Below are 20,766 nucleotides of genomic sequence, written 5' to 3' on the forward strand. Positions count from 1 at the left end.
CCGTATACCATGATATACTAAGTATACGGATCCCGTACTTTTGTCATATACGGGCATATACGAAACTGTACTTTTTGATATACGGGCTACGGACTAGTCCCGTATATGCATGGTATACGCAATATACAAAATCCCTTTACTTGTGTCCTAAAACGGGGAAAATACGAAACTGTATTTTTACTATACGGGCTACGGACTAGTCCCGTATATCCATGGTATACGCAATATACGGATCCCGTACTTGTTCGTATACGGAATTGTATTTGCATCTGATATACGGGGATATACGAACCTGTAGTTTTTGATATACGGGCCAGGTTTTTCCCCTTTTGCAAGCATGCAGAGTATACAGATTCCTATTGTGTCAAAATTTAGACTAAATTTTGGGTTTTTCGTATTGGGGGAATTCACGGACCATATTTCTAAAAGATACATTCCCAAGACTTTTTCCCGTAAAATGTTGTAGTTATACAAATCCCGTATTTTTCTTTTATGTGAACTGATTTGATATGGGCCACATACTGAAAGATGACAAAATGAATGTCGGTGATACCTACACAGAAAAAGGGTATGTTAGAAAAAACCCAAGACAAAGACAGGGTATGAGAAAAAAAAATCATATTGTTATTAATTGGAGACATGTCAGATTAAACTAACATTTTATTCAACTTAAATATTTTTTAAATCAGTTTTTCAAACGGTTAGAATCATTCTCATTTCTTGTCCAAATGACAATAAGCAAATAAAATGTGAGTAATAAATAACAACAAACATTTCTTAATTTTATTAATGTTCATTTCTAATTGAAAAACTAGCAATTCGCACATTTAATTCTGCGCGGTTGACTCAACAAATCTTTTGAGTATCACTTCTTTTACTATTGTCTGTACATGTTTTCGTTATTCCCATGAATGCTGATTACCGCTATGGGCTTTTCGATTTGCCGTTTTCTAAAAAGAGCAGTAAAACCCCTCCTAATTCCGAAGGTGGACTTTAAAAAGACGCATGTTGGTTCGTACTGGAACACGTATGTAAGCAGGTTACAAATGATAAAACCAAAAAGGAAATATTCAGTTTCCTGATCTCAATAAGTATATTTTTATCTGTTGTTACGAATGTCACAGAAAACAATGGCTCATCCGGGCTGTCTGTCTGCATCTGTTGATCAAACTAGCAAAACTTCAAAACATAATATATTCTCTATCGTGAAAATAAACAGTCGTCCGTTTTCTGATTCCAGTAAACAACTCTGTGTCAACCTGGAATAAAAAAAAGGGCACGCATTAAAAGTTATATAAAAAATGGACTCTTGAAATTTCTAGATACTGATAATATATCTATTAAATGATGTGAAAATTATGACGAATAAAATGACATGTGGGCAGGGATGACGACATCATTAAGTGTCAGAACGCCTAACTCATTTCGTCGCGAAAAGAAATAGATATCATTAAACGTGCCTGTTGATATTTAATACAAGTTATCTATTAGTGTTTTATTGCATTTTATGGTTATATTACGTTAAAACCCTATCCCCAAATTATATTTAATATAAATGCATGGTGTTCATAGTGCCGTCACCTTTGCCCCGGTAAATCCTCACCTCATTTGATAAATTGTCTTCAAACTGACATACAGTATAACATAAATACGGAGAGACTTTTTTAAAGAGAGATTTTACCTGTCACAAAACTTCAAAAGCACACAAAGTGCGGTAAGGGGATCTAAATAACACTTCCCCATTTTATTCCTAACCAAAATGTCAAAAACTACAGCCACGGTAAAATTTTAAACCAACGCTATGTTAACGTAAACTATGCTAAATAGTGTTCCTTAACCTGTCCGCCATTTACGCAACCCTCCGTGTTTAGAACTTATTCAAAATGCACAATAAATCTTTTGTACATTTGGATAAAGTATATCAGAGTGACATAACAGCATTCTCGCATACCAGAGGTCTACCGTGGTTTCCCGGATTTTGACGAACATCTGACTGATGAGAAGCATAACAGTCGCTTTTGTTAAGCTTTTTTTTTTAATTTAAAAATCAAACATCCTCTTTTAAACTTTGTGACTGAACAAGTTCTGGACGATAAATTTTATTGCCTCTAAACGTTTTAATATTTGGTTTAAACAATCTGAAGAGCTTCCAGAAAATTTCCCAAACTCGCGGTCAGTATAATATTCTTAGACAAGTAAAATATTCATCATAAACGTCCCCCTCTCTTTATCATGTTCAAATAAATATAATACATCTGTAAATCTGGATTTAAATTATCCAAAACTCATAGATTAACCTAACAAAATATAAATAATATCAGGGTATCAAATAATTTACATTATTTCATATATAAGTCATATTAGAGTTGCCGAAACAATTTCGATAATAAAATTTGTAACAGTTAAAACATGTCTAATCTGTGGTTAAAATGAAAGAAATGGTACATTTGATTTAATGTTTGAAGATCGAATTTACAGACATACTCGATTTCTTTCCTAAAAAAATGACCATTTTGTTTTCAGAATGATTGGTTTTGCACAAGCGCATGTCTAAATTTGTGCACGGAACAGGGCCCGGCTATATTTAAAAGAAAAACGTAGACATGCAAAGATGACCTTCCCGCGAGATGTTATTGTTCTCACAGTTTTTTTTTTTTTTTTTTTTTTTTTCGAAATAAAAGACCCCAGGCAAACAGCTTTAATATTCCTTAATCAATATTCCTAAATGCACAGGATATGCTTGACGATAAAATTCTACAAATAACATCTACGGAGTAAAATATTGAAAGTAGGTTCGATTAAAAGCACATTAAACAGTTCTCCCGGGTACCTTTAAGCTGAAGTTGTCACATTATGAAACTTAAAATAGGAATCATTTTGTTTCTATAAACTATTAAAAAAAAGTCATATATAGAAAAAAAATGGTCGCGCCGGGAAACGAAAACCCCGACCGCAGCGGCAATAAAGAAGTTTTCCACTGTCGTTACCAATTATAACGCAAGGAGGGTTTAGGTTTAATGCGCGTTAAATATACAATTTTTATCGTAAAAATTAGTTAAAACATCTAAATTCTCATGTGTTCCGCAACATTAAAGTCTGTCTGTATACTAGCATAATTATACACCATTAATATCCATATATCTAAAAAAAATTTAATGCCGTGCCATGAGAAAACCAACATAGTGGGTTTGGACCAGCATGGATCGAGACCAGCCTGCGCATCCGTGCAGTCTGGTCAGGATCCATGCTGTTCGCTTTCAAAGCCTATGGAATTAGAAAAAACTGTTTTGCGAACAGCATGAATCCTGAGCAGACTGCGCGGATGCGCAGGTTGGCTCGAACCATGCTGGTCGAAAACTAAGACTTTTGTTGGTTTTTTTCATGGCACGGCTCAATTATTAATTTTTTTTTTGTTCTTGTCGACGACAGGAGGCCAGTGCCTTTTTTGTATTCGTTAAAACATTGCGTTAATTCCTTAAATTTATTTAACCCCAAGATTGCAATACAGTACACTAAAAATAAATAATTTAATTGTGTCAAATGTTAATCACCCTTTAAATTTCATTATGTAAATTTCAATATTGCCTGGGGATAAGAAATATCCGGTCAGTTTGTTTCAAGCTGGGTCATAAAAATATGTTAACCCACTTACTACAAGTGATAGGTTATTTTATGGTTTTATGGTTAACCTGTTAAATACATCATTTTGCGCCCTGCTGAAAAAAAAAAAGACGTCCCGTGGTCATAAATTTTAAGATTTACAGCTGTAAAATGGAGTAAAACCCGAGAACGAAAAAAATACCAGTCAATCGGAAATATCGTCAACTTTAAATTTTTTAAAAAAGTCAAAATGGTCCGTTTTGAAAATCGATTTAAAATAACAGACTAAGCTGAGCAATTAAATTATTTTTTTAAAATGTATGGTCCTGAAAATAAATGTTGTTTTAGATGTATAATATATAACGATTTTAAAAAATGTTAGATACCATATTCATATTACTAAATATTACTTTTATTTGACAATAAATAAAGTATCATATACATATTGGACTTGTTCCGCATTTCATTTTAATATTAATTTAAACTTTATTCAAGTAAAATCGTTAGTAAACCGTTTGCCTGTAAATGCATCAGATAAAAAATTATAATGACCAAAACTATTAGTTATCGATTCACCCCCACCCCCCCACACCCCCGTGTTACAACAACAACACTTTGTACGGAAATCGACAAATTTGGGTTATTTGTTCTCCCGCTTTATCCGTTTTTAAAAATGTTACAAAAATTGGTAATGCAAAAGAACTATAGTATGTATGGGATTTTAGGTCACTATAAAATTCTATAACTTTCAGATTAATAATCAAATTCTACATAATATAATTTTTATTATTACCAACCTTTTTTATATAATACTTTGAAAAAAAAAATACGCATCACAAACCCCTTACATAAAACTTTTCAAAGTCGTAGAGATAAAATAATCTGTAATAGTATTAATTTCTTTATACTGACACTGATATTTTCGCAGAGAAAAACATTTTTTCTCTAGACAGAGGGAAGAGATGTAATTTTTTGCAAAAGTGCCATCAGAAAAAAAGCGTTATTTTGACAGATTAACCGTACCCATTTTCTAAAAATAAAAGATTGTAATTATTAAATTTATTAATGCTTTTCCGAGATTCCAGTTTTAATCGAAGAATGAACGTGGGCCGCCTTATTCATTCTTAAAGCTAGCCTCGGCTACCTAGCTTCTACGAAATAAAACTTCTATCTGGAGTTGTTTTTGTCCTTTCAACTTTAACCTCGTTTAACCCCAATGGTATTCATCATTTTTGCACGATTTTTTTTTTTTTCAAACACTTGCAACATCAACATTTAGTGACTGACTCCTTGTAGACTATCGGAAAAGAATAAAATGAAATAATAGTTAAATGATTATTCTAAAAATACAATCGAATAATAATGAATGAACTTTTTAAAAACGGCTATTCTAAATTTTCATTCCAAATTTTAAAGAGGTAGGTTACCTTTTTAAAAGGGGAAATTCAATTATTGAACCGCAGCATTTTTTTATTTCGGAGTAAAGTTTTGACTGCTAAACTAAATTTTCTTTTGTCTCTTCCCTTCAAGTCAATTTTTTATCCGGGTTTAAGAACTGACCCCCAAAGGTTTTCATATTGAAAGAAAAAGGGGAAAATACAGATTTTTTTAACATTTTTCATTGTTTTTTATTTCCCTTTGATACCGTAGAATCTGCATAATTATAATTTTACTAGTATCACTTTAGCTTTCTAATATAAGCTTAAAATTATTGCGGGGCTCGTGTTTCCATGGTAAGGCATTTTTTCTCAGTTTTAAAACAACTATTAAAAAAATATTGTTTTCGACGCTTCATGCCATTCGTTAATACCAACATGGAATAGGGGGTAATATTATCAAAAAATACCAAGCATTTTACAGGACCCATTTTTCTTAAAATTTTTAAAAAGTCCAAAGGCAAAAAGGGTTTTTTAAAAAGGTTATATCTTTTTTTTTTTGAATTTCTTCCCAAAAAAAATATTGAAAAAAAGATTATTTTCATTTAAAAGAGTTTTTTAAACATTATTTCTAACGTAATTACTTTTTCGTGTTATTGCATTATTCAAACAAATTTCCACTTAGAATTTTTTACAGCATACCCATCGTCTGCCATTTTCAGGAAAAATCTTCAGCGTGTTTTTTTTTTCATGGATAGGGTTGAAATGAAAAAAAAAAAAAAGCCAAAGCGTGTTTCTTAAATACCGTGTAAACGCTTTTGAATTTTTTACATTTAGATCATGGGTCACGGGCTTCGTTCCTGGTAACTCAATTTAAATAAAGAAACCACAATTTACTACGAAATCTGAAAAATTTTTTAATCTTAATTTTAGTATTTAAATAACAAATATAAAGGGGAACCTGCAAAATAGGTATAACAAAAAAACTGCAAGACTTTTTATTTAAAAATGGCCGAAAAAGAAACCCTTTTTCACCCAACTTATTCCAAATAACCCCGGGGTTGCCATCATCCTTTTTTAAAATTCCGTATAACATTTCAATATTCACGTAAAAGAAGCAAAATATTGATTATTATTCGAGCAAAAGACTCATAAAAAAATTAGCAAAAAAAGGGTTATTTTGAAAATATTTTGAATAAAGAAAATGCACAAATTACTACTTTCAGATAAAGCTATTTATTTTTGCGGGGTAACTGACACGTAACGTCTGACGTAAATGACTCATTTTAAGGCAAATTTTTTTTGAAGGTTTTTTTCGGCAATTTATTCATTTTCTGCATTGTTAAACCATAAAGCGTCAGATCGAAGACATTATGATTTGTTTTCAGAAAATAATATACAAAAAATTTTTATTTGCCCGAAAAACTCGTCAAATCGTCCATTACTTCCGGTGGACATGCGCACAAAAAAATAAAAGGTAACCTACCCCTTTAAGATTACAAAATAAACGACCTTTTGACGCTTCTGAATTTGTTAAAGCAATAAAAAGCAACCCGGTTTCCGAAAAACTGAAATAAATTCAGGTCGGTTTGTCACAAAAAAATCATTTAATTAAAAATTAAAACATAAAAAATAAAATAAGTATTTAACCGGATTTCCCTTTTCCCCAAAATTGCAATAACAGATTATCGCGTCGGTCACTTAGCCAGATGTTATCGCTTCGAGGTATAAACGCGCGAAGCGTGACGAAGCGGTTCCCAACGAGGGGATCCTAATATCTTATGCATTAAAGTTCCCAAATTTAAATTTTGCGCTAATTTGTGTTAATTGGCATTCACGAGTTTCTGATATTGTAAATTTTCAGGTAAAAAAATGTTAGAAATTGTCAACGGTTTACCAGGCTTGGGGGTACAGGGGTTTATCTATCTGATTAAGTTAATAGCGTACAATTATTATAAATTAATGTTGCAGAAAACTTTCGCAAAAAAATTTAATGTACATTTTTATTTTCGGGAAGGGGTAAACATGTAAATGCTTATATCATTGATTTAAGAAAGACACTCATTAATCGCCAATATTTTTCGAGCGTTTTCGTTAATTTTAAGCAATTTTTTAATTTTATACATAAATCGTGTCACGCCACCACTTACACGGTTACATTGCTTTAAAGAAAGAATGTGATTTATGCTACTGTTTTATCTTTAAAATTTTTTAATTTTTCTTTTAAATATTTTTTTTTAGTACCTGTGCTGGTAATGTGTCTTTTTTTTTGTCTAAAATTTTTTAAATAATTGATTTTTTTACAAGGGGTGAATTGAAATTTTTAAATAAATGGACCATAAAATCACGTGCGTTTGACAAATAATGGAAAGTTTGCAAAAAAATTTTGGGGAAAAGGTAGGGCCCAAAACAAAAAAAAACCCCACCCGATATTGCAGCAAAACCCTTTTCCCGCCCCACCTGCACATGCGATAGTATAATATAAACATGAAAATATGTAAAAATTTGTATCGCTATTTAAAGTTTGGACATTGAAAATAAATTTAAAGGAAAATAACGAAAAATTCACATGTGCTGGTCATACAAAGGGCCCTACATCCACGAGAAATAAAATAGTCGCACAGTGTATACACAGTGGAATGAGGGACAAGGGAAAAATTTTATTTTAAACGTGCCCGTTTAGCACCACATTCGCACATTTAGAACCACGGCGAAGGGTTTTGATAACACTGCGCACGAAATAACTACTTAACTAACACGTTCGCATGTGTAGCTATCACGTTCGCAGTTGTTAGCTGACACGTGCGAAAACGGAATATTTAAAAAAACCAATCTTCACCCTTTTTTTCAAAAAAAAGCCACTTGTATTAAAATTAAATAAACTTTATAAAGCCCCCTTTGTCACTTTCCACTTTTTTTATTACCCCCGGGGGGGTTGTTTACACATCACTGTAGAAACCCATTCGCAGGGAAAAAATTTAAAAAGCGCATGTGATTCCCATAGACGGGGAACAAAGGGGGGGGGGGGGAAAAAAAAGAAAACCTTTTTCCTGAAGCCAACCATTACATGAAATTGGAATTTTAAAAAAAATGGATGAAAATATTTTCGCTAATGATTATAATCAAGAAACAGTTAAAGTGAACTTTAAACAAAAAGGAATAAAATACATTTTTTATAGTTTTTTTAAATTTAAATTTTAAACAAAATGACTTCGGAGATATGTGCTGTTTTATTCAAAAAGCTATTTATCTACATGTTGGTTTAAAGATCAACCCACCTGGGAGTGGGTTGGGTCGAGGGGTTTAGATCGATACTTCAAACCAGTTCCCCCATCACCATGCGGGGTTTAACCTCACTCAGAGTGTTTAAAAATTTTCCCTGTGGGAAAACATTAAACAGTGCTCGCTCGTACGATAAATAATCCTTAGGGCACCTGGGGTATTCCTCCACCAAAAAACAGGAAAGTCCTAAAGGACCCAAAATGGCAGCGCAACTTTTTTTCCCAACAAAAAACACAAAAAACGACCTACTCGGTCGGTAGCAGAGAAACGTATTAAATCGAACAAAGGCGTTTGTTTTGAACTTTTGGGCGCAGACACATTATATCGATTTTTTTCTCTGTAAAATATTAGAATTTGATTCATAAGTAAATATCATACATTCTTTTTAACTTTTTCAGTACAAAATAAAATGGATTAGTTCCACTTTTTTTTATAAAATTTTCAGTAGCACAAGCGTTGGAAATTGCAAAAAAAGGTAATTTATCTTGCATTGATTTTTTACAATGGCATGACCACGGACATTTACACACAAATAAAAAAGGGGTGAATTGATTATCTTTTTCTTTTCTCAATCGCTATTTAATTAAATGTTAAAATAATCGGGGAAGGCTAAGAAATGAGGGTTCATTCATTTTTGATTTAAATTTATACCTGTTTTGGTCCGCGAATGCTTTTTTTCAGTTATGCATATTATATTAAACATTTTTTTCTTCAAAAAATTGGCATTCATTTTACTCACTACAAATTTGAAAAAAATCAAAACGTTTTTTACCTTTGAAAAGGCCGAGAAATTTAATTTTTACTACCAATTATTTCACCCGATTTTGAAATATAAAATAATTTTAAACCCCTATTTCCGGCATATACGGAAAATACGGAGTTGTATACAAAAATATCGGGGAAATTTTAAAAACCCGTATTTTCGAAAATACAAACTATCATACCCCGTATACCAAATTAAAGGGAAATATACGGGTTGTAACAAAGAATTACGGGGGAAAATAAAAACCCTATTTTCAAAATATACAAATTATTTTAAAACCCGTATTTCTAGCATTACGGAAATATACGGGTTGTATACCAACATATACGGGACATATACGTCCCGTTTTTCGAAATATACAAATTATTTAAATCCCTATTTCCGGGGTATACGGAAATATACGGAGTTGTTACGAAGAATATACGGGAAATTTTTAAACCCCATTTCGAAAATACATACATACATATCCCGTATATCCAAATATAGGGGAAAAATACGGGTTGATTGAAACATATACGGGAAATATACGTCCCCTATTCCCCGTAATATACGGATTTATGTATTTCCCCTCACCAGACATATACGGAATATACGGGGTTTTGTCATCAGAAAACCCCATTTAAATTTTTCCCCAATTTCAAAAAATTACGGGGGATCGTATCTAAGAATTCCCTTTTCATATATACAGAAACCGTATTTTTTTTATAACGGGCTTTTAAATATACAAGCCCCGTACCGCCCATTTTTTTTTTTCCCGATTTCTTCCCGTTACGGGTTAAAAAACGGGGTCCCCTACACTCCCGTATATTTAAATCTTTTTTCGCAGTGGGAAGATGAAGAAAACTAAAACTATTACCAGCGGAACGGGGGCACTTGGCAAGACTTTGGGCGGACCTGCCCCGCCAAAATGCACAGACTCGCAAATTTTCACTTTTTGAAGGAGGAGTCATTTAGTGGGTCCCCGGTGCCAATATTTTGCGAAAAAGTTTTTTCCGAACATTAATGCAGGTTTGATTTATTACGGTACCAATTTCTTCCCTTTAATAGATCGACATCTTTAACGCAAAAAAAGTCAGACCTTATTTGGGTTAAAAATAGGAAAACCGTTGTAAATAATTTTGTTGTGTGCAATAAAACAATTTATTTACTATTAAAAACACAGATCTATCCTCAATTGTTCACGTTCGATTTTAAAGAACTGCCCTACCTACCCCCCGGGAAACAAATTTTGATTTAACACCAAAAAATTTGAAAAAAGGGGGGGTTAATGTTTTTTTTAAAAAAGATCCTAAAAACAGACATCTTGGGGAACGCAAAGGACAACCCCGTCGACCCCAGAGGGGGCGTACATTTATGGGGAAGGGAACATTAAAAAAAAACACAGTCAATAACAACACTAACCTTTGCAAAAAGTCCGCATAAAAATTTTCTTACATTCTGTTTAATCAGCATGAAAAACATAAACTGTGTCAAATTCGAAGTTTACAGTAACTGTATTAAAAACCGTAGAAAAAGCTTTCCCGTCCAAAGAGATGCGTTAAAATCATTTGCCACCCCCCTCCCAAAAAAAAGTGGACTGCAGGGCATTTTCCACCAGTTGAAACTACTCAAAATGATTAGGAGGGATTTGGTACAACTATTTTTATTTTATATGTAAAGCGTGTGGTAGTTTTTTATTTTATTTTGCTTTCGAAAAAATATCAAATCGGGGGATCCCCAAAATTTGCCACACCCCCCCCCAAAAAAAATGGACTGCAGGACAGTTGCCACCATTGAAATGGTAGAAAAACATTCCCCCCCCCCCCCCCCCCCACCCAAAAAAAAGAATTTGTCCCCTAGGATTGTTTAGGGAAAAAATGTCTTTGTTTTTTTACTCTTCGAGTAATAATTGCCAAATTAAACAAGTTTGAGTGTTTAAAAAAAATTGCACAAATTAAAAATTGTAACATTGTTAGACACTTTTAACAAATCAATAAAAGACTTTTTATTTACCTTTAAAACCTGAAGAAAAATTTACATATTCCAAATTTTTATCAAAGAAAATTTTTGTTTTTTTACTGAAAATTGCCTTTAAAGAATTTTGATAATAAAAAAACATAAAACACAGTAATCTCTGGCACCAGGCAAAAATATTTGGGGGAAAATTCCACTAAAAAAAAGAATGGGGACAAACGTCCATCGCAAAATTCAACGGATGGGGGGGGGCAAATTCCCAATACAGTTTTTCATTGGGGGGAAAAAGTCCTGGGGGAAATGTGCTACAAACCATAAATCGGGGTCCAAAAATACCTGTCCCATTTGCACAATGCAAGCCCACGGGAATCTTTTTGGGAGTATATGGTACCATCTTCTAAGAAGAAATGATAATCTGTATATATTTAAATCACTATAATGAGATGTCTTGAACTGCCTAAAAAAGAAATGGGTCTTGTTCAGGTCTTAAGTATTTTATTTTGGTAAGTATTTAGTGCACTTTAATACATCCATTGTCAGCTATAACTTAAATACTTTTACTATCCACCCCACTACCTGGTACCTGAAGTACACTGCAGCATGGCCATATGATACCAAATTAATTTCAGTAATAATAATTCAAGTAATGGAGAAGTTAGTAAGTTTCAGTTTTCTTTAGTGCTGTTCACAAAGTTGCTTCAATTATACAGGTACTTCAAGTATAGTGGAAAGCATCAAACCAAGCGTGCTGAACAGTGAGCCTGAAAGACATATCAAGTGCAACAAAGACACAGGAGAGAAGGACCAACTACGCCAGAGAGCCCGTGGACATCTTGCTGCAATGTCTGGAAATATTCTGTGCTTCAATCCAGTTTACAAGTAAGTTTGTTTTTTTCCTTGATTAAGAGCGATACACTTTTCTGTGCTATTTTCTTAGGAATACAGGCAGAATTTGCCCTCTCCCCATCCTTCACCCCCCTCCACACACCATTTGGACAGAACATCCCAATATTATATGCATATACATAGAGGATATTACATGCATGAGTGTCTTTTCATATTGAATTTATTAAACGAGTTGAATAAAATAATAATAATGCCAAGCATTTTATCAATTTTATTCCATGATTTTAATAAATGCATTGTGGAAAGGCACAAATGTAATATTCTTTTTTATCACATGTTAGCCTTTCCTGTCAACATCACAAACATTCAACTTTCTTTTACTATTTGACCAATGTTTCCAATACTGTAAACGATGTCGACGCTAAAGCTTGATTACACTAGTGTATTATCATTTTTATTTAATGGCTTTATTACTCTTCCGCGACATCAAACATGTGATAAATATACTTTATGATAATAGGATTGATATCATTATACAAATTTTCATTTGCATTTGATGAAAACTGTATATGGCTTTCACAAGAATGGATGTTGGACGGACAGATATACTAAACATCAAAATGCCTCCTTGGTCTTAAATTGCCACCATGTGCATAAAAAATATTTCAGGACGAAGAAATTAAAAGATACAAACTAATTAAAACAAGTCAATGAATGTTTTTGCACTTTTCACATGCAAAGTTTGTTTATATATATTTCTTGGATGGGATGTCAAGTTTTTTCATAATATCCAGTAACATATTTGATATATCCAAAATTGCTGAAAAATGTTTTGCAGTGCCAAATAAGTGTAATATACTTTTGACACCCATCAACATTAAGGTTTGCTTAATTCTTACAATGATAAGAATAGTTCAAGTTTCTTTTTTTAAAGTATTTTGTATTACTACTGCTTTACAAACCTTAAAAAAGAGCTAAATATGTTTTTTAATTATGTTGCATTTACATTTATGAAACATGAATGACACAGTGACACCATTTGCATCTCTGACATAAGAAGAAGACCACAGGTGCCCATCTGACCATTGTTACCTGTAGAGGGTCTTCACCTGAGTAAAACCATGCCCATTCATAAATCAGGTTGATAACTTCCTAACAGGAAGAATTTTGCAGTTGTTGAGATTTAGTTTGTTAACTATATGAAGTATGGAGAGCTATCCTACCCGATCCTGCGTCAGAGTCTTTCCCCGACCCCACCTTGGTTAAAAGTTTTTATGCACTTTCTCTATCTTTGTTATTACATGATGGATTTGCTTCAAACTTAAAATGGATATTCCTCATCATCACCCAAATTATATGTTATGTTGCTTTTTTTCAATAACCTACAATAAAAAATCTTCATATACATGTATTTCCAGGAGCGAAAGTCCTTGTCAGATATTTATGTTGACTATTCAGATGATATACAATGAGATGAAAGACATTCCCGATGATCAGCTGTGGGAAAGGCTTAAAAACTACATTTTGTCATATGACAACATGTGCAATTTAGACAAGATTAAAGCAGCTAGTGAAGATCTGCCTCTTCCTGGACATCTTGCACGAATGTGGTCTCTAATTCGTAAAATTATAGACATACTGCACTTGAGAAACCACAAAAATGCAACATGCCAAGAAAAGTACAATCCGGATAAAGTGCTAAAAGAAGAGGAGAAAGCAGTGAATACAATGGCAGCAGAACAACTTTTTGCATGGATGAGCAGATTCAAAAAAATTGTGAACAGTATGTCGCAAACACATCATCTGTTCTACTTGCACCGAATGTGTCAACGCCGAAACAGATATTCTGCTTTGTGTAGGAAAAGAGGTGTTGAGCCAATTCATCCTGGTATAAACAGTAATCTTACGGCACGCTGTAAACTTCCGAATATACCTAGAAAATTCAGAAAAAATTAAAAGGATTTGGTCGTATGCTTTATTTTTTGCTAAACTGATTTGAAAAATACAGACCTCGCGCAATATTACATAATGGGAGTCTGTGGGAAAATCATAACTTTCAGAACATTTCGGCCAATAGATATTATTCTACAAAGTAGATTTTGATGAAACTTCTCACAGTTGTAAATAAAGACATGGTCTGTTATTCGATGAAATAAAATGTATAGGTCCATGTGCTTATTTTTAGCTCGACTATACGAAGTATAAGGAGAGCTATCATACTCGACCCGGCGTCTGCGTCAGCGTCTTTCCGCGTCCCCGCCTTGGTTAAAGTTTTTTTATATTTTCGCATTTTTTCAACAGTTTTTACTTATCTCTGTAATTACTCAATGGATTTGATTCAAACTTGAAATAGTTATTCCTCATAATCACCCACATCATCTGGCCATAACTCTGGCACCAATATTTCATGATTTATCTCTCCTTTCCACTTAGTTTTTAAGGTTAAAGTTTTGATGCACTTTCACTCTATCTCTGTTATTACTGAATGGATTTGATTCAAACTTAAAATAATTGTTCAACATCATCACCCACATCATATGACACAAGATGCATAACTCTGGCACAAATTTTTCATGAATTATTCCCCCTTTTTACTTAGAATTTAAGGTTAAAGTTTTGATGCACTTTCACTCTATCTCTGTTTTACTGAATGGATTTGATTCAAACTAAAACAGTTTTTCAGCATCATCACCGATGCCATATGACACAAGGTGCATAACTCTGGCACCAAGTTTTCATGAATCATTCCCCCTTTTTACTTAGAATTTCAGGTTAAAGTTTTGATGCACTTTCGCTCTATCACTTTTATTACTGAATGGATTTGATTCAGACTTAAAATAGTTGTTCAACATCATCACCCACATCAGTTGACACAAGGTGCATAACTCTGGCACCAATTTTTCATGAATTATTCCCTCTTTTTACTTAGAATTTAAGGTTAAAGTTTTGATGCACTTTCACTCTATCACTGTTATTACAGAATGGATTTGGTTCAAACTTAAAATAGTTGTTCAACATCATCACCCACACCATTTAACACAAGGTGCATAATTCTGGCACCAATTTTTCATGAATTATGCCCCCTTTTACTTAGAATTAAAGGTTGATTTTGATGCATTTTCACTATCTCTATTATTTGTTATGAAATGCATTTGTTTCAAACTTGAAGTACTTGTTCCACATTATCACCCACATCATATGACACAAGATGCATAACTCTTGCACCAATATTTTATTAATTATGCCCCCTTTTTTGCTTAGGCTATACTTATATAGTGTTTTGATACACTTTATCTGTACCTCTTTTATTACTTAATATTTTTGACACAGACTCAGGCAACTGTGCAATATCTTCATTGATCATTGGAGTTAATAAACACTCCAGTGACAGCTCCAGTTTCCTCAGATGTGCCGAGTTTCACTATCCAGCATCGAAATAGTCAAGCACGCTGTCTCCTGTGACAGCTCTTGTTAAGATATCTGACCATGATTGAAATGAACCGGACATTTCGCGCTAATTTAAAGACATTATTTTGAATTATTCAACGTCATATGTTTTTATATATTTTGACTTTAGAAATATATCAACAGTGTAATTGTAATAAATTTACTCACAGGTTGTGATTAATTCATGAAATGATTTTCATTTCCGTACGCCAAATCCAGGCTTTAATCTGCATTTTCCAGATGAACAAAGTTACGCCATCACTTTCGGGTTATCGAATGTACAGGACTACCTTAAGTTACGGCTCAATTATTCATGACAGTGTTGAAGCTAAATAATAAGTACCTATATACAACATTTTACCTATGTCACTGACTTTTGGAACTGCAGTTAATTAATTGAGGAATAAGTTTGGATATTTCAGACATTACATACATATACATTTTGAATGTGTGTGGGTATTTTCCTACTCAGCAAAATTATACACCTGGTAATAAGCCTGTACATATATAGCAAAACAATTAAGTCTAATTTAAAGGTGATGCCAGAATTAATTGTTATGACTATCATCAGGGGATCTCCACCTCAACTGACTCTTGACCGGTGACTGGGTTTTCCCCTAATTGAATATTTACCTAACTAATTATTTTATCTATTAAGAATTTTTTAAATATTATCCGAAACTATTGACCTGGCACTTAAGAATATTCCATATGCTTCCGTAAATAAATTTTCGGTGCCCAAAAAAAAAAAAAGCTGAAGACGCCAAACAGACGTCAAATAAATAGCGTCAGATACAACAAATATTAGAAACTACATTTATGTTTCTAACAGTCCCCACTATGAAATTACATACATTTCATAACAAATAAACTTTCCAAAAAATTACACTTCCTTGCTTTATCAATAATCAATAATTCTTAAGTTGATGACATATTTCACGTAATTAGTTAATCTATGCAAGGTGCACGAAATCTAACCAAAAAACAATTATCTACGCTTCATAAAGACAATTCCTAAGTAGTGCATTTATAACAATTTGTACAACAAAACTTGGCTCTTACTTGTGTGTTATAATTATTATTTAGCTTCGAAAAAAGTTAGGATCAAATTTACATTGAAGCCTCAAGAAGACACAGTTTAGTAACTGGCCTAATTAATTGACCTGATTTAGTTCTGATCACACAGCTTCTAACTAGGCCATCTCTACCAAGATTCACGTCAACCACTCGGGCTAGTGGCCACTGTCCTCTGGGAACGTTGTCAACGGCAACAAGAACTACATCATCTTTCTTCAGGTTTACAGTTTTACGTTGCCATTTCTGACGTTTCTGAAGTAGTGGTAAGTATTCTCTCAACCATCGTTTCCAAAAGACATCTGCGAGATACTGCACTTGTCTCCACCACCGTTTTGCGTATATATCTTGCTTCTTAAATATACCAACAGGTAAGCACTGGTTTGATTTCATTAGCAGTAGCATACTCGGCGTTAATGCTGGTGGGTCTCTGGGATCACTGCTAACGGGTGTCAAAGGTCTGTCATTTAGTATTTTCTCTGTTTCAGCCATTAATGTAAGCAGCTGCTCGTCGTTAAGTAGTTGTTCTCGGACGAGAGATTTCAATATAACTCTAGCAGAACGAATTAAACGTTTCCATGCTCCTCCCATATGGCTTGCGTTCGGAGGGTTGAAATGCCATTCAATGTCGTTCTGAGCAAAAAATCCACTGAGTTTTGACTGGTTCCATAGTTGCAATGATTTTCGTAGTTCAGTTTCACCTCCAACAAGATTGGTTCCATTATCACTGAAGACTTTCCGTGGGCGTCCACGTCGACTTTGAAAGCGTTGAAAGGCAGATATGAAGGAATCAGCAGATAGACTGTGAGCAATTTCAAAATGTACCGCACGCGATGTTAGGCACGTGAAAATACAACCATAACGCTTTTCTCGTGCACGAGCTGTCTTCACAATAATTGGTCCGAAATAATCGATTCCAATATGGGAAAATGGTGGCATATCCGGTGTCGTCTGCTCGTCAAGCAAGGGCGCAATCTGTTGGGTCATTAACTGTGCATTTTGTCGTCTGCATGGGATGCAACATCTCAAAATACTCTTCACTGCGTTAGGTCCGTGTAGAATCCAATATTTCTCACGTGACATAGAAAGTACATGCTCTTTTCCAACATGACCATTATGTTCGTGGATATGTTTTATTATTAGTTTTGTTACATGGTGTTTGCTAGGTAGTACGACTGGATATTTGCTTGGATATTCGCATTGTAAGCGTCCTTGTACTCTGATCAGGTCATTGTGTATAATCGGGTTCAAAGATGCTAAACAACTGTCTTTTCTTACAGAATTCCCATTTTGTAGACATATTCTCTCATCGGTAAACGACGTACGTTGAACCAACGCTAATATGGTATGTTCCGCCATGTTGAGTTCATTAGTGCTTAAATCACCTTCACTCAGCCCCAAGGTGTGGTTTAAGTGTTTACGTCTGCAGTATGCCTTATATCTTAGTAACCAAGCAACGGCCCTTCTCAGCTTCGTCCAACTGGAGAATCTATCTACAATACTTTGAATGGATTCAACTGCACTAGTTGTGTTGACGACAACCTCTTTTTTCAGCTCAGTGTCGTCGTCGTCTAATTCAGGTTTAGTTAGGTGGCTTGGCCAATGGCTTTCATCTTTTTGAAGGAATTCAGGTCCATGCATCCAAAATTTCATTGTCTTAAAATCACTGGCATGCATTCCTCTAGAAGCGACGTCTGCTGGATTGGAAGCCGTATCTACGTGTCTCCACTGATCTCGTGCTAACTTCCTCTTCAAATTTTCGAGTCGCGCATGCGCAAGAGTCAAGTTGTTAGGCATTACTGCTTTCTCGTCACGCCATGGTAATTTCAGTTTGTAATGTCCATTTTCATATCGCAACAAGAGTTCATAGTGTTTAAAGCTTTCTTGTCTTCTAGTGACATTGAATTTCTTTCTACTTCCACTCTGTCATCAAAGTCCGTAGTCCACATTTTCTCAAGTTGTTGTTGTAACAATACATCAGCTGACTGCTGAAAATTTACATTAGCTGTTTTCTGTGTTGTAGCGTCTGTTACAGGTCCACGCACTGCCCAGCCTAGTTGAGTTTTAATGGCGTAGGGTTGATCATGGCGGCCTGAACGCACTTCTAAGAGTATATGTGCCTGTGGTGCATCTGTTCCAATAAGAAGCATCACAGAGCTAGAGTCGATTTCAGGGATTTCTATCTTAGATAAATATGGTAGATCTCTGATGTCAGTTTTTCTCACAGCAGATCTAGTTGATACTGGAAGAGATTTCACTGACCAAACTTTTCTCAACGTAACGTCGTTACCACCTGACGCCGGTTGCACGTGCAGCTCAACTTCCTGTCCTTCGACGATAATACCGGAAGAGCTTGCTGTAGACATCTTGAACGTCACAGGTTTGGAGGGTAGGTTCAGCGTTTTCAACAAGCGTTCATCACATAATGTTTGGTCAGCTCCCTCGTCAAGCAGAGCATAAGTCTTGCAGTACGTAAAACTTTTACCTCTAACAAGTACAGGTATTATACCTAAACAGTTCTTCACATAAGATCCGCTTTTAGTTGCGCAATTTACGACAAATTGTTGATCTGTGTGATCAGATTTACTATCTACCCAACTATGTAAAAGAAAGTGGTGTCTAGATTTACATTCTGTTACATTGCACCCAGTAGGTTTTCTACAAACGTTAGAAAAATGTTTGCCCTTTAAACAATTGAAACAAAGTCTGTTCTTTTTTACAAACTGTTCCCTGTCATTTAAATTCATGGCTGTAAATTTCGTACATGAAGCTAAATCTTTACAACTACCTGAACAACAATAGCACTTACGTGACGGCTTATACATAGAATTGTTTACTGCACTATTCGTAGCAAAACTGACAGCATTATTTCTACGAGGTGCAGGACTTGGCTTTGACTTAAAGGTTCGATCTTCAACAATCTTACCATGACTCTTCTCATTTGCAAGGTCAAGGCCATATAGGGAAGTGGCGATTCGAGCCTTTTCTTCTACAAATTTCACTAGATCTGAAAAGCCCGGTTCCCTACCAGACTCAGTAATTGAGTGTGCAATATCTACCCATTTACCGCGGACGTGCATAGGCAAACGTCTAACAATGAGACGTAAGTTGTCTGTGTTATCTATGTCTGACTTAAATCCTAACTGAGACAAAGTAATTTCACATTTTCTCATCTCAAGTGCTAAATCTGAAAGACCATTAGTGTCAGACGCCTTTAAGGAATGACCATTAACAATTTTATCTACATAAGTTCTAGCAATGTTATGTGGCCTACCGTACCGTGAGTACAAAATGTCTCTTGCTCGTTTATAACCTTCACTTGGACTCAGTAATACACAGTCTTCTATTGCACTCTTTGCCTCTCCGTCACAGTATTGTATCAAGTAACTAAGTCGTAACCTGTCGTCACGAACTTTACAGTCAATGTTTGTTTCAAAGTTATTCACAAATTTGCAATATTCCAATGTTGAACCGCTGAATCTCAGGAGCTCCGGCTTTGGTAAGTTGAATCCTTCTTGTAACGTATTTGCCAGCAACTGAAAAGCTGATTCTATGCTAGTGTCTGTATTTCTCAAAACGTTAGTGTCTGTATTTCTCAAAACGTTAGTGTCTGTATTTCTCAAAACGCTCGTGACTACATTCTCAGATGGATGCGCGTTCTGATTCATTGATCCATTCTTACGTTGCTCCGTTACCAAATGAGTGTTGTTAGGTGTTTTTATAATTACACAGTCGTCGTGTGCACTTCTTGTGTTCTTATCAGACTGTTCATGACCGGAAGTGAAATCATTTACTGTCGTCTGCTTCACATATGACGAATCTTGCACGTGCTAACCAATTTCTTCCTCCAATGCCTCGTGCCAGACCGATTCTTCAATACGCGCTTGCTCTAATTCACACTGATATTCAAGTTCTTGCTGTTTAATTTCTATTTCTCTGCGCGCCAGTTCAAGCTCGTGTTTTTTCTAAGAGAATTTAACTTTTGCTCAGCAATCAAACGTTTAGCTTTGGAACTCGCAAGTTTCGTTTTACACGTTGATGACGCATTGCTACAAATTTCGTCATTTTCATTATACTGGTTCGATGACTTCCATTGTTCATATCTATCCTGAAACTCTGTGAAATTATTATGATAACACTCATAGGATTGTTCTAGATTTTCACAATCGGCGGGTTCGTCACATAAGTCTAGGCACTCTAAATGTATGTTCTTGAAAGCGTTGAATTTGTCGCACAGTTTCACATACAAGTTTTCAACAAGATCATCATTATCATGAGAAATCATGTATTGCTCCAACTCCTTATACAGTTTCGTCAGTTGCGCACATTGTGCTGACCTTGACCGCTTAAGTCCTTGAAAGGTTTTATTTTCAGAGTCTGTCATCTTGTATCCAATGGTATCGTCACTGTTTCTTCAGTGGATCT

The 20,766-nt window shown here is 34.6% G+C and overlaps 3 protein-coding genes across 3 annotated transcripts; 1 reads left to right on the plus strand and 2 right to left on the minus strand.

Moving 5' to 3' along the window:
- Positions 1-540: 540 nt before the first annotated feature.
- LOC128558266 (uncharacterized) lies at positions 541-13,776 on the plus strand. Its single transcript, XM_053547165.1, has 3 exons — positions 541-568; positions 11,685-11,853; positions 13,239-13,776. Exons 1-3 carry the CDS (start codon positions 541-543, stop codon positions 13,774-13,776), a joined length of 735 nt encoding a protein of 244 aa, XP_053403140.1.
- A 2,601-nt stretch (positions 13,777-16,377) lies between these two features.
- On the minus strand, positions 16,378-18,138 carry LOC128558267 (uncharacterized). The gene has a single exon (XM_053547166.1). The coding sequence runs from the start codon at positions 18,136-18,138 to the stop codon at positions 16,378-16,380; it is 1,761 nt and encodes a 586-aa protein (XP_053403141.1).
- Positions 18,139-18,167: 29 nt separating this feature from the next.
- On the minus strand, positions 18,168-20,009 carry LOC128558268 (uncharacterized). Its single transcript, XM_053547167.1, has one exon. The coding sequence runs from the start codon at positions 20,007-20,009 to the stop codon at positions 18,168-18,170; it is 1,842 nt and encodes a 613-aa protein (XP_053403142.1).
- Positions 20,010-20,766: the final 757 nt, after the last annotated feature.

This window comes from Mercenaria mercenaria, chromosome 7 (assembly GCF_021730395.1).
Source record: "Mercenaria mercenaria strain notata chromosome 7, MADL_Memer_1, whole genome shotgun sequence".
Taxonomy (NCBI): domain Eukaryota; kingdom Metazoa; phylum Mollusca; class Bivalvia; order Venerida; family Veneridae; genus Mercenaria; species Mercenaria mercenaria.

Excerpts from the sequence above, each read along its gene's own strand:
- LOC128558266 (XM_053547165.1), top strand. The coding sequence starts at position 541 with ATGTCGGTGATACCTACACAGAAAAAGG. Across the intron at positions 569-11,684 it reads GATACCTACACAGAAAAAGG|GTACTTCAAGTATAGTGGAA; the intron begins GTATGTTAGAAA and ends TCAATTATACAG. Across the intron at positions 11,854-13,238 it reads TGCTTCAATCCAGTTTACAA|GAGCGAAAGTCCTTGTCAGA; the intron begins GTAAGTTTGTTT and ends ATGTATTTCCAG.
- LOC128558267 (XM_053547166.1), bottom strand. The coding sequence starts at position 18,138 with ATGCCTAACAACTTGACTCTTGCGCATGCGCGACTCGAAAATTTGAAG.
- LOC128558268 (XM_053547167.1), bottom strand. The coding sequence starts at position 20,009 with ATGAATCAGAACGCGCATCCATCTGAGAATGTAGTCACGAGCGTTTTG.